At 43.4% G+C, this 20,615-nt stretch overlaps 2 protein-coding genes across 2 annotated transcripts; one reads left to right on the top strand and one right to left on the bottom strand.

The window, feature by feature from the left end:
• Window positions 1-6,450: 6,450 nt before the first annotated feature.
• On the top strand, window positions 6,451-6,987 carry BJ212DRAFT_1303727 (uncharacterized protein; the record flags this gene model as incomplete). Its single annotated transcript, XM_041333472.1, has 1 exon — window positions 6,451-6,987. One exon carries the CDS (start codon window positions 6,451-6,453, stop codon window positions 6,985-6,987), a length of 537 nt encoding a protein of 178 aa, XP_041187722.1.
• Window positions 6,988-9,133: 2,146 nt separating this feature from the next.
• Window positions 9,134-10,338, bottom strand: BJ212DRAFT_1303726 (uncharacterized protein; the record flags this gene model as incomplete). Its single annotated transcript, XM_041333471.1, has 5 exons — window positions 9,134-9,279; window positions 9,307-9,320; window positions 9,454-9,533; window positions 9,592-9,929; window positions 10,179-10,338. The coding sequence occupies 5 exons, from the start codon at window positions 10,336-10,338 to the stop codon at window positions 9,134-9,136; spliced, it is 738 nt and encodes a 245-aa protein (XP_041187721.1).
• Between the last annotated feature and the right edge of the window lie 10,277 nt (window positions 10,339-20,615).

Below are 20,615 nucleotides of genomic sequence, written 5' to 3'. Positions count from 1 at the left end.
ATCCGGACTGACCTGACTGACTTTGTGCATACTTGACCTGGGCAGTTCATGGGCTCAATTATCTTTCTCTATGTTGAGTGTGAATGTGAGTCTTGGAAGGGATTGGAAATCCATCAATATTGGTGTGATAAGGAAACAAAACCATGAAAAGTCACAGTTCAGGTCCAGACAGCACATGTGTCACTGGGTTTCTTGAGATAGTTGGGCAATGTTGAAGTGCAATAGACTGATCAAAATATTGTCCTAGGACAATATTTTACATTACTCACCAGGAGTCCAAATTATATAAATGATTTCTAAAATAAGTGATTAATTAATGTGTCACTGTTGAACCTGAACTGTGAACTTGGCCAAATTTGGCAGCCTGATCATGCAAACCCCAACATTTGACAATGGGCCACCTGCAAGACCTCTGCTTCATAATATGACAGACATCAGTACCTCAGTCCAAACCCTTGGTTTGTTGAACATTCAGTGTTTGACTGTCCTGACTGCAACTTGTGTTGAACATCAATGTTTGGCAATTGTTATATGTGCACTGCTCTCATTGAATGTTACCTGTTTGATATTTAATTTCAATCCATGGCTTCAAAGTTATATTTGGATCAACAGGACGCCTTCACAACACTGAATTGGACAAGTATGAGTTTTCAAACTAGTCACTCCATTTGAGCATCATGCATGGCTGCCCTCTTGTCAAACATTGCCATTTGATGTTTCTCAAAAACAACTCTGACCACCCTCTGGTCAAATGTCTCTGTTTGATCCTTCTCAAAAATAAATCTGGCTACCCTCTGGTTAAACATCACCCTTTGGCTTTTCTTAAAAACTACTCTGGCCACCCACACCACTCTCATCAAACATTACCATCTGATATCTGCTCCTAATCCATGGCTTCAAAAGTTACACTCCATGCATATTTCAATCAATAGGACACCTTCATAACACTAAAGCAGTCCATTCGACACTTGTGCATTTCCCTGATGGTTAGTTGGCTCCAGATCATGCCTGATGTCCACTTGGAAGACCTTTATTTTGTAATATCAAAGTAGATGTCTCATCATCGTTCCACAGTTTTGGCAAGAGAGCACAATGCCCTCATTTCAACCTGAAGAAGCATGCAGCTCCATACATGACTTCACCAATCCACGACACTAAAACCTGCTGTCTCTGATAGGCTCAACACCTACACCCTGGTAAAGACATGATGTGTACCCCAGCAAGTCCTGGAACATCATGGCACAGGGTATATTCTAACTCTGGCAGATCAACCAGGTCAAGCATTAGATGTGCCAATACCTGGGGTAGCAGCTAAATGTGGGAAGGATGTCATATCCCATATTCCCTTGAACAAGGTCTGGCTTCAGCTTGTGCACTGCCCCTATTTTCCACTCACACTGTGTATGGTGACCTTGCAGCTGCACTTTGTAACACTTGTCTTTCCTCTGCACTTGGGCATGTCCAGCTGCTGACATATCCACTTTCACTGCTATCAGTCACCACTGGATTTACCAGGACTATATATACCCTGCATCATCATCACTTGCCCCAAGATCATTTTGGGACCATGCTTCACTTACTTGGATTGTCATCCATATGCCATGTCAGTAGTGCATTACAGTATTTCATACACATATAAATAACCATCTATACCTAGCAGTATTAATGGGCCCAAGGTTGTTCTGGGACCATGCTTCACTTATTCATCATCACATGGGGTATGAACTTTGCCTGATAAAGCAGACAGAAAGGGGGACCCACCAGTGTATGGTGTATGAGTCCAGTTTTGACATGGTGATGTCCAAGTAAATTTATTAAAAGGATAAAAATGAGTGAATTATTCAGCATGGTCACATATGAACATCAGTCTATCTATGTGCTCTACAATCACCACATTCAGCAAATTGTACACATAGAGTCATACAACACAAAATAAAACTCAGGAATCTACCATGCTACACACATGTTCAGAACATTCAAGGTGCCAGTGTAGATTGCAGGGCTTCAAAATGATGTAATGTCTTGTGGTGGATTGTCACACCAGATAGCATCTCCTTTACTGTGCATTGGTAGGACTGGCAAATCAACTTCGGACATTGTTATTTTAGCTAGATATCAGTCAGTAGAAGTGTTCCTGGCATTTCTGAGGGTGAAAGTGGTGCAAGTTTGCCTTTCTGACACTGATAAGTGTGCCAAGATGTCCCCAAACTGTATATATTGTATTATAACACTCATTCAACACAATTTTTTGAGAAGAAAAGTACATAGAACTATTCATTGACATTGCAGGACTATTTGATTCTGAAAGACTCAGTGAGGCGATTCATGATGATTTGTGCTGACTATGACAATGAGGACTTGGTAGTGTATGTACTACAGGTGTTTTGCTAGTGTCCATACAAATGACTTGTTACCTTATTAAGCAGGCAAGAAGTTCCTTCCTGTCACTTTGGTAAGTTGAATAATGCAGGACAGATAAGTCTTATTTCTATTGTTGCCACATGTGGATATTATGTAGATCATCTTGTCATTGTATTAGTCACCTTCATGAGTTTCATTTTGACTTGTAGTTGACTCACCAACAACCTCAACTCTGGACTTCTAGCTAGTAATTTCCAGCTAGTCATCCATTTATACAACTTCAAACGCTTCATTTGACTTCAGCCATGGATCTATTTTTTCTCTCTCTCTCTTCGTTGAATGCTTCATTTGACTCTAGCCTTGGATATTTTCCCTACCTCTTAAGTGGCAAATTATGTAATATGTGACCTTCCCCACATTCATTGATTAACACTTTACTTATCAACTGCACCCCTCACACTTTTTGAACAGCCATATCTTAACCCAGTAATTCTGTGTTGACATAAAACTATCCATTTCTACAACATTGAACACTTCATTTGACTTCAGCATTGGATCTACTTATTCTCTCTCTCTCTCTTCGTTGAATGCTTCGTTTGACTCTGGCCTTGGATATTTTCTCTATCTCTGTGTTAAACACTTCATTTGACTTCACCCTTAGATCTATTTTCTCTCTCTCTTCATTGAATGCTTCATTTGACTTCCAGATATCTTCTCTGTGGCATGGCTTGTGACAAACGGCCAGCAGTCAGACCTTCAACGGTCAGTCACAGTAATGCACCTTGCAAGCTGATCCAAGCCATGACTGTTAGTCAACTGTGTCCTGTTGAGCTGCCTGCTCTTGGTCAGTCCACAAAGTCATCCTGTATTTTTTGTGTCTAACTACCTGCTACAGACAAGAGCACAACATCATCCAAAGCTTCACCCTAGGGAGACACTGACCCATGGCAAAGCATGGAGCCCATTCCTAAGCATCTACAACATCCCCCTCTGCATATGTCAGCTCCACAATTCTTCATTCTCATCTAACATTTCCTGTTAGTTGTGATGGCACAGCCTGGTAAATTCTGGCCAGATGGACAAGAACCCCCCCTCACAGGCCAAAAAGTCAGCAAACGCACATTTGTGACAGACAGCAAAGGCAAGCCCAGCAAGGAGATAACTCACAATTACCCTGAAATAGGTCACCTCAAAACCACGCAGTGCTTGAAGCAAATATTTCACCCAAGAACTGGTGACATTCTGCTGTACCACAATTATTCCGACTACAAAGACAGCAAATCTGACTTTGATGATGAATACTTCCAAATTTTGAATGGTATTAAGATCCATGTTGCTCAAGGGGAAGAGAGACTGACTCAGAGGGGCTTGGCCTCAGCTCGTACGCTGTGCCCCTTACCCAAGTATGTGCCCTTTATTTCATATGAGGTCTGAGGATGGTCTAAGGAAGTCCAGAGGACTTCTGGAGGCTGGCTACTCTGCTGGAGAGCGCTAGAGGACTTCTGGAGGAGCATGGGAGAGTTCCCACTGCAAGGTAATACTTCTATATGAAACAGGGTGGAAGGATAGGAGGTCCAAAGGTCTGGAGGACAGGAGGACAGGAGGACAGGAGGGCAGGATGACGGAGGACAGGACGTCTGGAGGTATGAAGGACAGGATGTCTGAAGGTACAGAGGGCAGGAGGATAGGATGTCCAAGGGTTAGGAGGACGGAATGTCTGAAGGTATGGAGGGTGGAACATCTGAAGGACAGGATGCCCAGAGGTACGAGGGACAGGAGGTCTGAGGTCCAGAAGGAATAGGGGCTACATTGGACTTCGTCTGATGTAGAAACAAACAGGGGTAGACTACCCTAAGGTAGAGTTGGAGAGACAGGGATTGGACCTAAGTCCGGAAAGAGGGTAAGTGCCAGAAAGGTGGAGCTCTGGCCTAGGGAATCAATCCCTAGGCCTGATAGGTAGGACAGACTTGGGTGGACCAAAGTCCAAGAGAGGATTGGGCAAGTCTAAGTTGATATTCAAACTGAGGAACTACAGGAGTATCTACAGGGGTTATATACTGAACAATATCTGAGGGGATCAGTAAGCAAAGGAGCAATGCTATGTACGAGCATGTGGAAACACATTAGTAAGTAAGTCAGAACATAAGTAAATGAACTTGGAGATGAGGACTCATACAAGGATCAATAAGCAAGATGGAACAAGAGGTAACCGAAAGCTGGAAGGCAGAGAATGCCTAAATGGGGATAGGCACAGGATATTGGACAGAGGGTGGGAATAGGTCCGGAGATCTGGGGATCCAGAATACAAGAAGGTGTATATAGTCCGGAATCCGAGATGAGGTGAAGTCTGGATGTCTTGCTGGATGGAGTGCACACAGGGCAGACAGGATAGGGTTGTACAGATCAGGCTAGCAGTGAGGATCCGGAGGTCCAGAGCTCAGGGGTAAATCTGGAGCATAGTCGATCCTGCTGAGGTGTGGAGTACACAGCAGAAGGGGATCTGGGAATGAGTCAGATATGGGGTCCAGACATAGGCTCAGAAGGCGTGGGAATATGATGGAATGTGGGTCCAGATTGTGGGATATGACAGATGGTGTACATGTCAATCCTGGCCGAGCCGCTGATCTCTTGTTGGGTTCAAAAATCACTCTGGCAGGTGATGACACCAATAGTGCAGAAGTTAATGATGGTGTTGTCACAATGTCTTCCAAGGCAACCACCCATTGTCATCCACCAGAATCCATGCTCCTCATCCAGTCACATGCACTGCACACATCAGCACACCTTTAAACAGCTGGCCATTGGATCAATCAAGGAAAGAAATTCCCACCCACTGCACTGTTCACACCATATGCCCTCCAGCAGCTGTGCATGGCAGTTTTCACTGTTCCTATGCAGATACTAGCACCATTGCTCCTGCCTCAGGACATCTCCATTGAGGACCTGATTAATTTCCCCTTACCTGGCATTTCAATGTGGCAATATAGATGTGCTATAACCTTTGAAGACAGTTTACCTACAAGGCAGGATTTGCCTTCCAGGGAACTGCCTTGAATGGTGGACATTCAAGTGCTTTGTGATAACTTTGGACAGGCCCTCCTTGATGGAAAGTGCTTGATACTTGATCCTCACTTCAAGAATAAATTGCTGCCTTTGTGGGTGATCAAGTTCTGGTGGCAGTTGCACTGTGTATACACCAGCAAGACACAATGGGAAGGTGCACAGCATTGGCTACAGGATCTGGTAACTGCAAATAGGGATGTGCAGATGTTTCACGAGGCAGCAAAGCAATTATGCAGATTGCCTGCAAACAAGCTCCTCTGCAGTCCCCTGCACACTCTGGCAGATGCACTCATTTCCTCATAAGCTTTCTATTGATCTCCCAGTGGTTATCAGAGCCTGTCATCAACACCATGGTAGCCAATCTAGTCGCTCAGTTAGATGTCAATCAGTGTGACTTCGTTATCACCTCTACCAGCTTTATTGATGCCATCCTCTCCACAAAAGACATTTCATACCATGAAAAACCACATGACCAACTCCTAAAATTTGAGAAGGCTGCAAAGAAGTATAGATACCTTTGCGCTCCTGTGCATCTTCATCTGATAGCACATTTCATTGCTTTTGAAATTGACTTTCATGCCAGGACTTTTAGATATGGTGAGTATCCACATTTGTTAGACTTTTATTTCATGCAAACCAACTTTGATACAGGTGATTCTCTTTATCATCAACAGAAAAGCAGTTCAGAATATATTATGATGAGGCTCCAATGGTGGTTCAAGAAATGATTCAATGGCAAATTCACCAATTAATAACTACTGCTTGTGTGAGCTGTTTGTGATCAACACAATCGAGCATTGCATCTTTGTATATCCACTGGGTGTTCCTAACCCTACCTTTGAGAGAGCTAGGTGGTTCACCCTGATGGCAGAAGATCAGAATTAAGATTCAGAAATCTTGCCAACTCCAGTGACAGCACCTGTGTCTGGTGAGAAATTAGGGATAATGAAGCCAGCTACCAAGGGTGTGTTGCTGTCATGCCAAGTTGGTATGAAACAGGAGTCTGATATTCATCATGTCACAAACATGAAATTCTCGTATCTCAAGAAAGAAGCAAAATGGCAAGTGGTATGGAATGAGGCCTCAGCAGTGTCTGAGCAGGAAAGGTTGAAATGTGAACAGGCTGAGTGTCACAAGGCCCAGAAAATGGAGAAGGAGGAGATTGAGATTGAGAAGCTCAAGAGGGAGAAGATGGAACTTGACAGGATTGAGAAGGAGCAGGAGAAGCTGGATCTCAAAAGGATCAAGAAGGAGAAGATGGAACTCCACAGGATTGAGATGGAGAAGGAGAAGTTGAAGCTCAAAAGTTTCAAGAGAGAGATGATGGCACTTGACAGGATCGAGAAGGAGAGGATTGAGCTCAAGACTCTCCAACAAGAGAAGGCACTGTGGGATCATCCTGTGGGTGGTGTTTCCATGGATGATGGCAATGACATGGAAGTTGATGTGCCCCCCATGTCTCAATCTCTCAATATGGAGGTCGAACCTGGCAAAATTCCATCATACTCCAATGCCCCCTGTCTCCACAAAGGCAAAGGCAAGGCCATTGATCACAGAGATTGATCTCCTGATTTTCACCATACAGAACACCTGCGTTATTCAAAATCTCCTCACTATAGAGCCTCATCCTACAGGGACTCCAATGTTCATCAGCCAGTCTCTCTGCCTCATTGACCTTTGACCTACAGAGACTATTCATCAACACAGTGGCACCATGGCATCTCCACTCATTGTGGTTGATCATGTTCCCCAGTTTTCTCTACTTGCCACAGTCGTTCATGCTTGCCAGTTGGAGCTTGAGTAAAATATCAACAGTCCATGCATTACCAGAGTCTGAGCTGTTGAAGAATCCATCACTGTAAGTTTTCATTGACTTCCATGCTTATCTACGACTAACATTAATTGTTGTAGCACATTCTCCTCATTATGGCCATCTGGGTACAACACTCCAACAGACCATTGCTGTGAGTTTTTAATATCATTGGTCTGGCTATACAACTAATTGTAATGTGTGTAGCTCTTATCTCTGGGTCCTCTGTTGCAGGTCCCTCAGTGCAAGTATCATCCACTGTGCCATCAATTCCTACCCACTTCCATTTGCCATAAGTGTGATATTGAGTGCAGTTTTTGACTGTTATGGTCATGTATGCCCCTATTCATTTTCTCCTTACTATCCTTGTATTATGTCATGAGCTGCATGATGCTGCCACTAGATCTGTCTCATTTGTATTACATCACGATCACCATTGCCATTGCTAGATGACTCATTTCTTATCTCTGACTCATTGTTGACTTATGCCTGCCCTGAAGCATCTATAGTTATATATATAGTCAACAATGTACTTAGTAGTTCTTTACTTTAATCTTACTAGGTTTTCACCTGGACATTCTCTTGCTTAGGACCTCCAATCCTAAGTCATCTGAGCCAATATTCAAGCCGGAGACACTCTCTTTGTCTTGTCTTATGACCTTTGCATTTGCAAGGTCTTGACTATAACTTCAGCTGTTGCTCTTATTGAGCTGCTGTTGTTACAACTATCCTAGTTTGTAACATTGACAGGATACCACAGTACCCTGCTGAGACAACAACCACTCAGTGGATCATCAAGAATACCAACTGCCTCAAGCAGTTCAACTTTCCCAGTCCCCTTTCCTCATCACTGACAAACCACCATATAAAAACCACATTCTCCACATCATCTGCAATCCTTCATACACATTTTTAAATGTCATCTCTCATGGTAGATTGGTCATCTCTAAGAGGACCAAATTAAGACTGCGTCTGTGGAGAGCGCAATATCTGGACATACCATTATGGTATTTCACTATTCAATGTCTCTCTCAAGGACTCAATTGGCAGGTTTTTGTCAACCCCCATCACCTCATCGGCCCTCATTATGGTATCCTGGCTCCTCACCCCATCCATCTCGATGCCAAATATCCCCACCTTCAACATATGGACAGCGATGTGTTTACCCAGTATGAGGATAGGGTCAAATACTTTTTCTGCCTTCCATTTTCCCAGTGTGCATTTACAATGGGTGGTCTGCTGTGGCGGCTTGCAGTGCACTATGGGCCCAACAACCTGTTTTCATCTGCCTTGTCTGGACCATCCACCGATGCTTCCATACACTGCAATGTTGATCGCAATGGCATGAACATCGACGATACAATGACAGAAGATCACATCAATTTTCTGATAGGCCTCACCAGTGACAACCACTCTTGATGGCCTCCTCTGAAGTTCTTTGAGATATACCAGTCATGGGAAGGAGAATTGTCACTGACTTGGGAGACCTGGTTCTTGGAATGTATTGCCATAATTCATAATCGCAGTAAGCTCATGTTCATCCACCATGCTGACTGGTCCAAAAAACCTCATTGACACACCACAATTGCATATAGTAAAGAGAGTATGGCTGGAACCAAGGCTCATGTGCGGCGGTTTATGCAAACAGGTTGATGATCTGCATCCTTTCATGGGTTCATTCACAACTTTAGCTTAGGGCAGCAAGCTTGTTTATTACCATAGCCTATTACTTTGTTCATTTTTATCCACAGACCATATAACACATATGCATAAATGGTTTTTATAGTCATTATTGACAGAATACATAACTTGTTGCAGGGATGGCAACTCCGTCAGGCAAGTGTCAGTCCTACGACAGTCAAGTCAGTCATTTTATTATAGGTGATTTTTGTAAGTGGGTTAGGGTGAGGCACAGGTGTTCTTCCCAATTTTGAAAACATGAGTCACAAATATGTGAAGTCCTGGATGTGCAAGCCAGGATTCTAACTTGCTGCTCCGCAGCATCTGCCCTGGTATGTTGAATTCAGAGAAATGCCCTCCTCCATCTGGATATGCACTGCGATGTCACTCACCTTTTTTGATGTCTCTAAGGCCATGGAGAATGGTGTTGAGACCAATTCTCATGCACCCTCACATAATCTTGCAAGAACAGCACTTTTACAGGAGATAGTGCCTGACCATAAAATGCACTTGGCTGGCTCAGTGTCTGGCACAAATACTTTGGAATGGGGCTCCCAGCTCCCACAAAAGTGGAGAGGATTGTGATTTCATCTGCCTGAAATGGCCCAGTCCCTGGAAACTGCAGTATAAAAGTGAATAATCAGGCTCCCAATGGGATGACACCAACTGATATCCACATGTGCCACATCAATTGTCTCCAACTCCTCAATCTCAGCAATATCAATAAAACTCTGCTTGATTGCGCATGCATACATGCCCATCTTTTGCACATCTCCTCTAATATTGGCATAGTCAAATGCAAATGCAATAGGTAGGGTGGCCAGCCTGATGCTCAGATACAGAGGGTAGCATCTTGAGGTAGCAGGCAAGAAGTGTGTGAGGAGGATGTTTTGTGCATTCACGCTGTTCACCACAAGTTGAGCAAATGTCTGGGTGAATAGCAGGTGAATGCACCTCTTGCCTATGTCAATTGCCTGCCCAAAGGTGCTGTGCATCTTGGCACATGTCATGTCAACTTAATTATGAGTTGTAGTGGCTTCATGGATGAGCAGGGTAGCTCCAGTGCCTGCCTGCACAAGCTCTTGAGTTAAGGCTGTGTCATCCGAGAACCTGGGCATGTGGAGTCAGTAACACAACAAGTCAAGAAAAAACAATGCCATACATGATAGGTGGTATAAGGTCTACAAGGCTTTGGCTGTGCAAGAGTGACTACCAAGGGGAAACCACATTGGTATTCATGGCAGACAGTTAAGTTATAACTTACATGGCCATAGCAGATACATGAACCAAGTCCTCATAAGGTCAACTTGCTTGTAGATCTCTGGACATGCGCAAATAGCACAGGCAGTATAACGCTCAGATTTTTCACCACCAGTTTGGTGAGTATTCCTCAGCATCATGTCTAGAACCCTGGATGTGTCCATGTTGTTCACATGTGGTGGAGTTTTGATCTACCTGTTTTGCTTTGTCACTAGCTGGTCTATGATTTGTCAAACCTGCTCCACATAGGTTGCAGTGGATATATCAGTGGTTCACATAGACAGAATCAGGTTTGCTGATGATCTCACTCAGGTCGATTATATTGTTCATGGTTTGTGGTTCGCAGTGAGTAAGGCATGCTAGAGGATAAGGTATAAGCTCAGTTTTACAGTGGCAACAACAAAACCCAATTAGGAAATTTCCAACATCTTGATGACAAATTTCATTCTACTTATGCACATGGTTCAATCATTACTTTTCTCTTCTGTTTTCACAACTCCTCATGACATCTTCACTTAATGCCTGCTCTCACTTCTACTCACAAATGAAATCACCTTCAACACCCATCTGACCATATCACTCATATGGTCATTGTCCCCATCATCCTCCATCCCAACCAAAATGTAGATTCAGGATGTCAGCAATTCAACAACCTTCCAGCCCAATATATACCATTGTCAAGTCCTTTTTGCATACAAGTCCTACTGCTTCATTTTTGTGTGTTTGTGTTTGGCTCAATTATTTGATTCTGACACTGCTGTCTCTAGCTTCTACTAATCAGGACCAAATTACTGATCCCCTCCATCTGCAGCACATCTATTCCTGCTTCACAGGCCTGTGGTTTACCAACTGCCAGCAAGACCTCAGTTCTCTCACCTTTCCATCTGCAGGCAGCATTCTCAGTCAAGTGAGGACAGACTGGAGAATTCTGGGGATGAGTGACCCAGTGAACAGCTTGGCACTTCCTCCATATAACTGACATTCTCGAAGTATCATCATGCAGCAGGACAATATTTTATTGATGTAGGTGATTGGTCTTTCACTATCTATATGAGTTGAATCATTATGGGTGTAATGTTTTCCTAATAACAGTTTTACATAATTAATGACTGTCTGGTCCATAATCCTGACTATGATGCATAAAGCTTTAAATTGACCAAGGTAGTCTCTGAGGACATCAACCAATGCTACACCATTAAAGATGCATGTTGTGATAATTCTTTCAAAGTGGCTCTAGTAATGGTAACTACATAGCTAGGATCCAAGGGCCAAAGGATGATCAATGATCCTTGCTCATGGATAACTCACAGAAACATAGGTGGTACTTGGAGTTGTATCAGAGGAGGGCCTCCTACATGTTGACATTCCACAATAGGTCATGCATTTCATCTATGTAGTGACAGCTGATAGATGTGCCAAAAACTGGATCATCTTGCACTATGTGCAAGGACAATCATTCCCCTTCTCAGATGTGTAGGTTTTGGTATTGACAATTTTTGACCTGACATCATAATCATCCACTAAGTCAAATATACACCACAAGGAATACCAAGCAAGGCCAAGTTGTCAATGGATAATGGATCAGGACCTGGGGAACCAATTCTTTTTGTCACACTAAATGAACTCCATGTGTTCGGCTTCTTTCTGAGTGTCTTTGGGCACCAAGTTCAATAGTGTTTGCAGTTCTACAGAGTTCTTGACTGTCATATAGATGGTTCAGCAAGTCCTTAATGTGGGAAGATCAGTGTGCATGCTGGTTGATAAGAGGGGGCGACTCACCATAAGATTTCATGTATGGAAGAAAACCAAGAAAATGGCAGGCACAACTCCTCTACAATAGGGCAAATACCAGTGAAAAGTATCAGCCCATGACAGGATGCTGATTCTTGGTTCATTATTGAGACCAATTGAGAAGACATAAACAGTTCTGTCCTTGTGGTGGCATTGTCCAATGACACAGATTGCTGATATTCAAATTACCATTTCATTGACGTTATCAACCTCAGTGATGAACATTGTCTTCATCAGATTTGATAGGTATAATGAGTCAGTACTCAACTAAGTTACCTCCACCCACTGTGCTCTGGAGATCAGCTTCAATGCATCTTCCTTGAATCCTCTTGACTGATTATACTATTGCCACCTCAATCCTTGTGCTGGTGTAGGGATTTCATTTACTGTGGGCTTGTATAGGCAGATATTACTTAGTGTTATGTTCGCATTTTGGTGCTCACATAATCATCATAGTTTTCACTATCTACCAGTACCAGTCTGAGACTGAGAGTTATTAGCATGATTTCCTATCCTCTCTGAGTACTGAGCTTAGTCCAGAAACCCTTTATGGTTGAATAGCAGCTAGGCATAGCACATTTAGCCCAATATTAAAAGTCTACTTTCCAGTTCTCTTCTTGTTGTGTTTCCCACACCAGGGTCTCAGACTAGCATATTAGCACCCTGTGATATGAAATGAAGTCTGGATGGGCTGATTGTGTACAGTCCAGCCATAGCAAACTGGTACCTGTGGCCCTTGAATATAAGGAAAAAGACTAAGACATGAACAACACTAGTACTGCTGAGCCAGCCAGCCCTGTGACAGTCACGGCTGTGCCAAACAAGAAGAGAGAAGATAATGAAAAGATGCTTGACTCCATAATCCTTTAACATGGACTGACAAAAACTTTACATGTCACGCAGTCATTAGATCAGGATAGCTGAGTTGTGTGGACTTTACCTTTCTGGCCCAGCCAATTATTTGCAATTACCTGTGGTTAAGTGAGTATTTGTTATTCTCTTCCAGAACTGCAGGACAAATCTCAATCAAAGGTATGAGTAATAGTGCTTGTGATTGATGAAGAGATGAGGTTCTGGCAAAGCTGTCATATATTGTGTGACAGCTGACAGGTAGCTTTGTCATGGCAAGGGCTAAAACAGTCCCTTGCCATGACCAATTTTTCCTTTATTCTATGTGTCTGTAACTATGATCTATCATGTGCATCTCTTTATGTAATAGCAGGGCAAAATGTTCCTTGCTTTGCAAGGTAATACTCAGCCATTCCATGACTTTGTATACATTGCTCTGGGCTAATATTTAGTGCTTTCAGCATTGAATCAACCAGAAGCTCCTCCTTATGGCAATATTATGTTACTGTCAGGTTTGCTATCAGTAGCACTGACACTTTGGATGCTATAATATCAGTGCCATGGCAGACTTGACTAATAGATTAATTCATTGAATCTTAAACCTGCCAAAAATTTCAAAAATTTTGGTCTTACATGTATGGTATCATAACAAGTTGTTGCACATTTTTTAGCTTTTTACTGGTGAGTTTATCTAGGAACCCACTAGTATGATGTGCAAATGGTGCCAAGATGCATACCATTGTGATACAGCTTCCAAGTAGGTTCATCTGGAGGCACCTGCCAATTCTAGCCCTGGCTCGAACTCAGAGGACTTCAATGGTTCACTTGAAATCTGGTTATCCAATGGGCAGTCTATAGTGTGCTGCAAACGATCACATACTCCAGTGCACTCTTCTTGCCCCCTACCACCATCTGTCCCTTGTTAGCTGGAGTGAGAATGTCATTTTGGCAGTATGGTATTGTCTGTGACATTACTTCTAGTCTTGTGCCTGCTTCTCACCTGTCAGTTCACATGAAGCACCTCCACCACAGGCAGAAGTTAAGGAATCGGACACCTTCAGCAATTAAATCAGTTCTAGTTACTCACCTCCTCAACAGCCACTATCTTGCATCAACAATGCCCTGTCCTAGCCTCCCTAGTGATTTATCTAAGCCCATTCAGGGTCTTCAGCCAGAGTAGTCATCTTATTGTCCACACCTGGGGTGTCATCATTGGTATGCTGTAACAGCAGGGAAGTCTTCCACTAAGGGTCAGTATGCCCAAACCAGAGCACACATCACTGTAGCCCACCCTGAAAATGCCAAAACTTATCTGGCTGGGGTCTTTGAAATGAGATGGATCTACTGTTCATTTTGCAAAACTGTCAATCATAAAGACCCATTATCCTCAGTGGTCTGGCCTTTTATCAATGACTATGCTCCTATATCCTTGCTGCAAGCTGGTGTTGTGGTGAGGTCCTTTCACATGCAATGTACGGTTTCTGTCCATAGTCAATACTTCACAGACCTTGGGTGGCAGAAGTTTATTGCTAGCCTGGGCCTACAACCAGGTGTCCTTCATGGGTTGACTAGGCTTAGAACAAAGAAAGAGGCACTATCCTTGGAGGGAATGGAAAGGCAGTTTGAGCTCAGTCTTATTATCATTCAGAAGCTCTACAGGTCATATATTGTGGACATCCAGAGCTATCTATCTTCCAAAAATGATGCACAGTTTCATCAAGCAGTAACAATGAAGTGAGCACTCTTCATCTTCGTTTGTGCATAGCTCATAGTCTATTTAGCACCAAGGCACACTTCAGACCATTGGGCCAAGTGTCCTACTACACCTACTCTAGGCCTCTGTCTCACTGTGTCTGTATGCTAATCAGATGGACCCATGCTGAGCACACCAGGGCTTTGGCACCATTCAGTGCTCTTTATATCAGATGGAGTCTGGCCTAGGAGTATGCTACCAACATGCTTTATCATTACCTCATTCAAACTGAGGTTCCCCATCCTGCTGCACTTCTCCAACTTCTGCATCAACTGCTTGTGACCCTCATCAAGCAGAAATTTACGAACCTAGAAACAATGGCATGCCCAACAGACTAGACCCTATGTATCAGCTCACTAGCTGACAATGGTGGCTTTCTACTTGCTTCCACCACCATCAGGATCTGTGCTATGCTGCAGCACAACTTCTATTCCATTATCATTCACTCTACTTGACTTGAGGACATTGGCTACTAACATTTAATTCCATTTCATTTAGATAATTTCACCCTGGTGTCATATCCTGTATACCAGACATAGATCCTATCATATTCCCACGCTTTCTGGACCTATTTCTGGACCCCATATCTAACTCATTCCTGGATCCCCTATCCTGTCCACCCTACACACATTCTGTCCAGCAAGACATCCAGACTTTACCTCCTGCTCAGATTCCAGACTACATCCACCACCTCATATATCTCAGTCCTGTTTCCATCCTGCCTTCTGGATCACCAGATCTCCAGACCTCTGGATATTAACTAGTTACTATCTCTGGACCTATTCCTGCCCTCTATCCAAAATCCTGTGCCTATCCCCATTTAGGCATCTCCACCTTTCTGGTTCTCAGTTATCTCTGTTTCTATCTTGCTGATTGATCCTTGTACAAGTCTTCATCTCTGAGTTCATTTAGTTATGTTCCATCTTACTTACTAATGTGTTTCCACATGCTCATACATAGCCTTACTCTGTTGCTTACTGATCCTCTTGGATATCCTCTAGTATATAACCCCTAGTACAACTCCTGTAGAGTCCTCAGTCTGAATATCATCTTAGATCTGTCCTTATCACCTTAGATCTGCCCAATTATCTTCTGGACTTCAGTCCATCTGAGTCTTGTCCTTTTCCATAAGGCCTAGGGATGAATTCCCTATGCTGGAATTCCAGACCTTTAGATTTGTCCCCTATGTCTCTGTCCCAAGTCTAGGGATTGCTTCCCTAGGCTAGAGTCTTGCCTTTCCAGCACTTACCCTCTCTCCAGACTTTGGTCCACTTCCTGTCTCTCTGACTCTACCTAAGGGTAGTCTACCTCTGTTTGCTTTTACATCAGACTTCATCTGATATAGCCCCTATTCCTTCTGGACCTCTGGACCTCCTGTCTTCTGTACCTCTGGACCTCCTGTCCTTCAGATGTTCTGCCCTCCATACCTTCAGACATTCTGTCCTCCATACCTCCACATCCTGTCCTCCTGTCCTCCAGGCCTCCTATCCTTCCATCCTGTTTTCCTGTAGAAGTATTACCTTGCAGTGGGAACTCTCCTGAGCAATTCCTGCATTCCTCCAGAACTCTCCTGCACTCCTCTGGATGTTTCCTGCACTCCTCCAGAAGTCCTCCAGACTTTGTTAGGCCATCATCAGACTTCCTCTGAAATGAAGGGCACATACTTGGGTAAGGGGCACAGCATATGAGCTGAGGCCAAGCCCCTCTGAGTCAGTCTCTCTCCTTTGAGCATGGTTCTTAACACCTGGATCCTGTACCAGATACAGATGAGGCATCTCAGCCTATGGAGGAGCTGGTTGCTGCCCCAGATGAATGGAAAGGTGCTGATGATAGTATGGTAACATGATTCCTGGAAGTGGAGGAAGAGTTTGTAGATGGTCACAATGATGGTATAGATGCAAAGGAGGGAGAGTCTATGCTACCACATAAAGCTGAAGGCAGATGGGACTTTGAAAAAGAGGAACCTTCTCATTCTTACTATCTAAATGGTGACACTGCAGAGAACCTAGGTGAGGCATGAATTAAGGTTGGCATACAGTGCACTAATATGGGTGACATATTCAGACAAATATTATGACCTGCGGTCTTCTCTGCCAGCTCGATGATGTCCATCAAACTTTGTAGCTCAGGTAGATTGCAATCCTGGGTCATCATTGGTCTTAAGGTAAGCTCTCCTTTCACAACTGGGATTACACTTAGCTGCATGATCTAGCATTTTGGCAGAGAATTCACACCATGTTCAGCCCTTGCTTACCAGCCACCCCTCATTTGCCATACCTTACAACCAAATCAAGACTGTCTGGTTCCATTCAAGGCCAGTGTCACTCAAAGAAAGACAAGACTACAGTTTTTTCTTCACTGAAGACGGGACTGCCATTACCATGCGAGACAGTGACAACATCTCATGGAGTATCCTGTTTTCAGATATTGGGGTATTGGCCAAGACCATGATAGCAAATATATCAGATCAGATAGTCCAGTGCTTGCCACATAGTTGCAAAGATCTCCTTCAACAGTTTCATAGAATCTCCAGTCAGTTGGTCAACAACCTTACTAGTCCTGATGCTATTTTCCTTCAGCCTTCCAACCGCATTCTTATACAGCCATTGTTGGATGTGATGTTAAAGCATCTGTCTGACCCAAAAGAACCCAACCATCACATTATGCTTTTGCCCTCTGTGATTACCAAAGAGGCCACCAGAAAGTGGTTGGCCTTTGACAAGTGAATTCTTGGTCAAATCCTAGTCGCCTTTCTCCTGATATATGGGATACCTCCCCTACACTGGCAATTTCAGGACCTTTCAATTCCAGACAGATAGTGAGACTGGCATCCCTCGTAATCTCTATCTTCTAGGCTCTGAGCTTGTTATAGGTCACCTGGCAGCTATACAACTCAACCAGGTCTTGCAAGAGTGGCTGTGGGCCTTTCCTTCTAGTCTCATCCCACTTGTTCTGTTCTACCTTGCAATTATATAGCCTAGTGTCATTCACATCACAGGCCTTCTTCATTATGTTAATGACTATCACAAGACTCATATATTTACTCACACCTTTCCTACTACTTGCCTTGAATTTCCCTGAGTTTGGAATGGAAGCAATGTCAATAACTTGCTGCAGATTCACACATCCTCTCTCCCAGTTCTGTTATCATGTGGACTTCTGTGAAATGTGATATCCGCCATGTACAATCAACTCTTCCTAGCTCTTTCCCATGTTGGACCCTCAGACAACTCTATGGTAGATTCCCAAGCCCACCACACAAGAACAACAGGCAACATTCATTATGGACAGTCTGATCATGTTCCCTTTGCTTTTGGAATGACACTTGAACAGGCTTGCAAATGCATGGCCTCCAGCTAGGCATTGCATGCCTTTTATGGGTTAGGCAGTCTGTATCATCAATGGGCTGAGTGCTTACAAAACTCAGTGTTTCTGGCTGACCTGAGGAATGAGAGTCTGGCTCTTAAAGAAGCAAGGGTTCTTGTCAGAGAGACATATGACTTACACTCCTGTTGCTTGAATTACTTAAGATTGTCAAAGCTGTGGAGGAAGTAGAATGCGGAGGCCAGTTTGATTCCCTAAGACACATAGACATCAGCACGATCATTCACTTCGATGAAGTAGCAATACAAGTTCAAAGACATCTTGCTGCACTAAAAGATGACTTTCCTACATCATGGGTGAAACTATGCACCAACATCCATTGGCTCTATCAGAAGCCAGGATTGGCGAGAGAGATGTCTTGGGTTATAAGAGGAGTTCCTGGATGAAGCATCAGTAAATTGACAAGTCCTTGATATGGTAGCTGTGCAAACTATAGAATGATATAACTCAGCTCCTGCTAAGCATAATCATTTATAGTGTGACAAATTTGAGTTGGAAATACATAGCCATCAATGCCTAAAAACTCAGAGTAATATGAGCAGTCTATGACAATGTGATAACATTCCTCCCTTGCAGCCAAGGAGTGGTGGTAGGGTACTGGCGCCAATTATTTTGACCATTGCCATTTGGGAAGGTGCCTTTGGCACTCATAAACAAATGTACAATAGTGTGGGTCCAAGAGGCAGAGAAGGCAGCAGCTAATTGTGTGATTGTAGCATCATCAACAATAGAAAGCGAGATTGAAGGGGAAATACACAAAGCACGAGAGACCTCTGGACTGTATATGCATTCTAATTCTGCAGTGAACAATGTGGCACAATTTCTTGGGCAACCAGGTGGGAGTTGAACAAAAAGATGATCCAGCAGATGTTGGTCTGAAAAGTCTGAGAGGTCACATCATAGATGGGTGAAATGATGTAGAATAGCTTGGACACAGCTGCCCTTGAGGTGGATTTCTGTATGTGCACATTGCAAAGTTTCAGCAGTAGCCTGCAGTACCAGAGCAGCCAGGGCAGTCAAATTCTCTTCATACATTACATCTGGATATGAAAACTAATGAGGCTCCACATTTAACTGCGAAGGAAGGATCATCTCCACAGATAACGGGAGGCTGTGTGATAAGATAGAACACAACAGAAGACACTACAGTGTGTGTACACTGAATTCTCAAAATCCACTGGAGAAAATGACAAGTTCACACTATCAATACAAATGGAAATGGCTATGCCATTCAATAAAATGGACACAGGGTGTGTACAAGGCTGGCATCAAAAACATGACCTACTGTGAGATAAAAGAGTGCACTGTAACCATGAACAGAAGCCTGCACCAGTCAAAAATACATTGGGATGGTACTGCAGATAGTATAACAGATTATAAAACAGGGGATATGAGGATAATGCATGTAATTCATTGTGTGGGGGACAATCTTTAAAATCAAAAACTCGGCAGTATGTGCTTGTGAGTTTGTTCACAAACACCATAATCTAAGACTGCCAAAAAAAATCATCAGAAATAGAGTGTAATGAAAAAGAGCATGAACACACCAAAACAGAAGTGAAGGGCAGGCAGCAGGCAGTGAGAATGACAAAAGGGAGAAGAATATAATAAGGACCAAGGGGACCAATGAGGAGTGGTCTAATTGTGTAGTGAAGTGTTGCCCTTCTTAGACAGATGCATGTGAGACTGTAGTTTGAGACAAAGGCAATATGTTCTAACACACTGAAACAGGAGAAAAAGGCAGGCAGTGGGCAGTGAGAACAATGAATAGGAGAAGAATATAATAAGGAAGTACTGGGGGGAAGAACAATCTAATGTAGTGAGGCATTGCTTTTCTTAAGTGACAAATGCATGTGAGACTGCAGTAGAAGAAACAGCCAATATGTTCCTGCACTGGCAGATTTTCTTGTAGGCGCCTGGCTGTTTTCATCCTACATAACCCTATCTACTCCATAGAGTTGGGGATTATAGTCACTCACTGTACATCACATGCCCATAGCAAAGTGCAGACAGCCTGAGAGTGTGCAATATAGCAATAAGGTCCCACAGCACCCTCATTTAGATGTGCCTACTTGTTGTGAGCACTCTCATACCCCAATCCACTCAGGACTACTCTTCTCCCTTCCTACCTCCATTTGGGCCATATGGTTTTATCTGTGAGATCAGTTCTGCTCTAGTGCCAGTCTGCCTTCTAGGTGGCCATGTGGGGCATAATCACTATAAATGTAGGCTCCCCAACAGAACAACAGTGTATAGAGAGGGCCTAGTCAAGCATCTACTCGATAGCCATGGACTAGTAGCAACAACACCCTGTCCTAGCCCTACTAGTAACCTATCTGGCCCCATCCAGGGCCTTCAGCCACTCTGGTCATCAATGTGCCTACAGTGGCTCAAAAAACTGTCTGCATGTTTTGACATTTTTCACTATCTATGATATTGTGTGAGAACTCACAAATGCCTCAAGGACATGCTTATACTACAATGTAGTATAAGCATGTCCTTGAGGCATTTGTGAGTTCTCACACAATATCATAGATAGTGAAAAAATGTCAAAACATGCAGACAGTTTTTTGAGCCACTGTATGTCATATCCCATATGCCAGACATAGATCCCATCATTATCCCACGCTTTCCGGACCTATTTCCGGACCCCATATCCAACTC

Source organism: Suillus subaureus (assembly GCF_016647635.1).
Source record: "Suillus subaureus strain MN1 chromosome Unknown BJ212scaffold_47, whole genome shotgun sequence".
In the NCBI taxonomy this organism is placed as follows: domain Eukaryota; kingdom Fungi; phylum Basidiomycota; class Agaricomycetes; order Boletales; family Suillaceae; genus Suillus; species Suillus subaureus.
The sequence above is the reverse complement of the archived record's forward strand: the minus strand, read 5'-3'. Positions and strand labels throughout refer to the sequence as shown.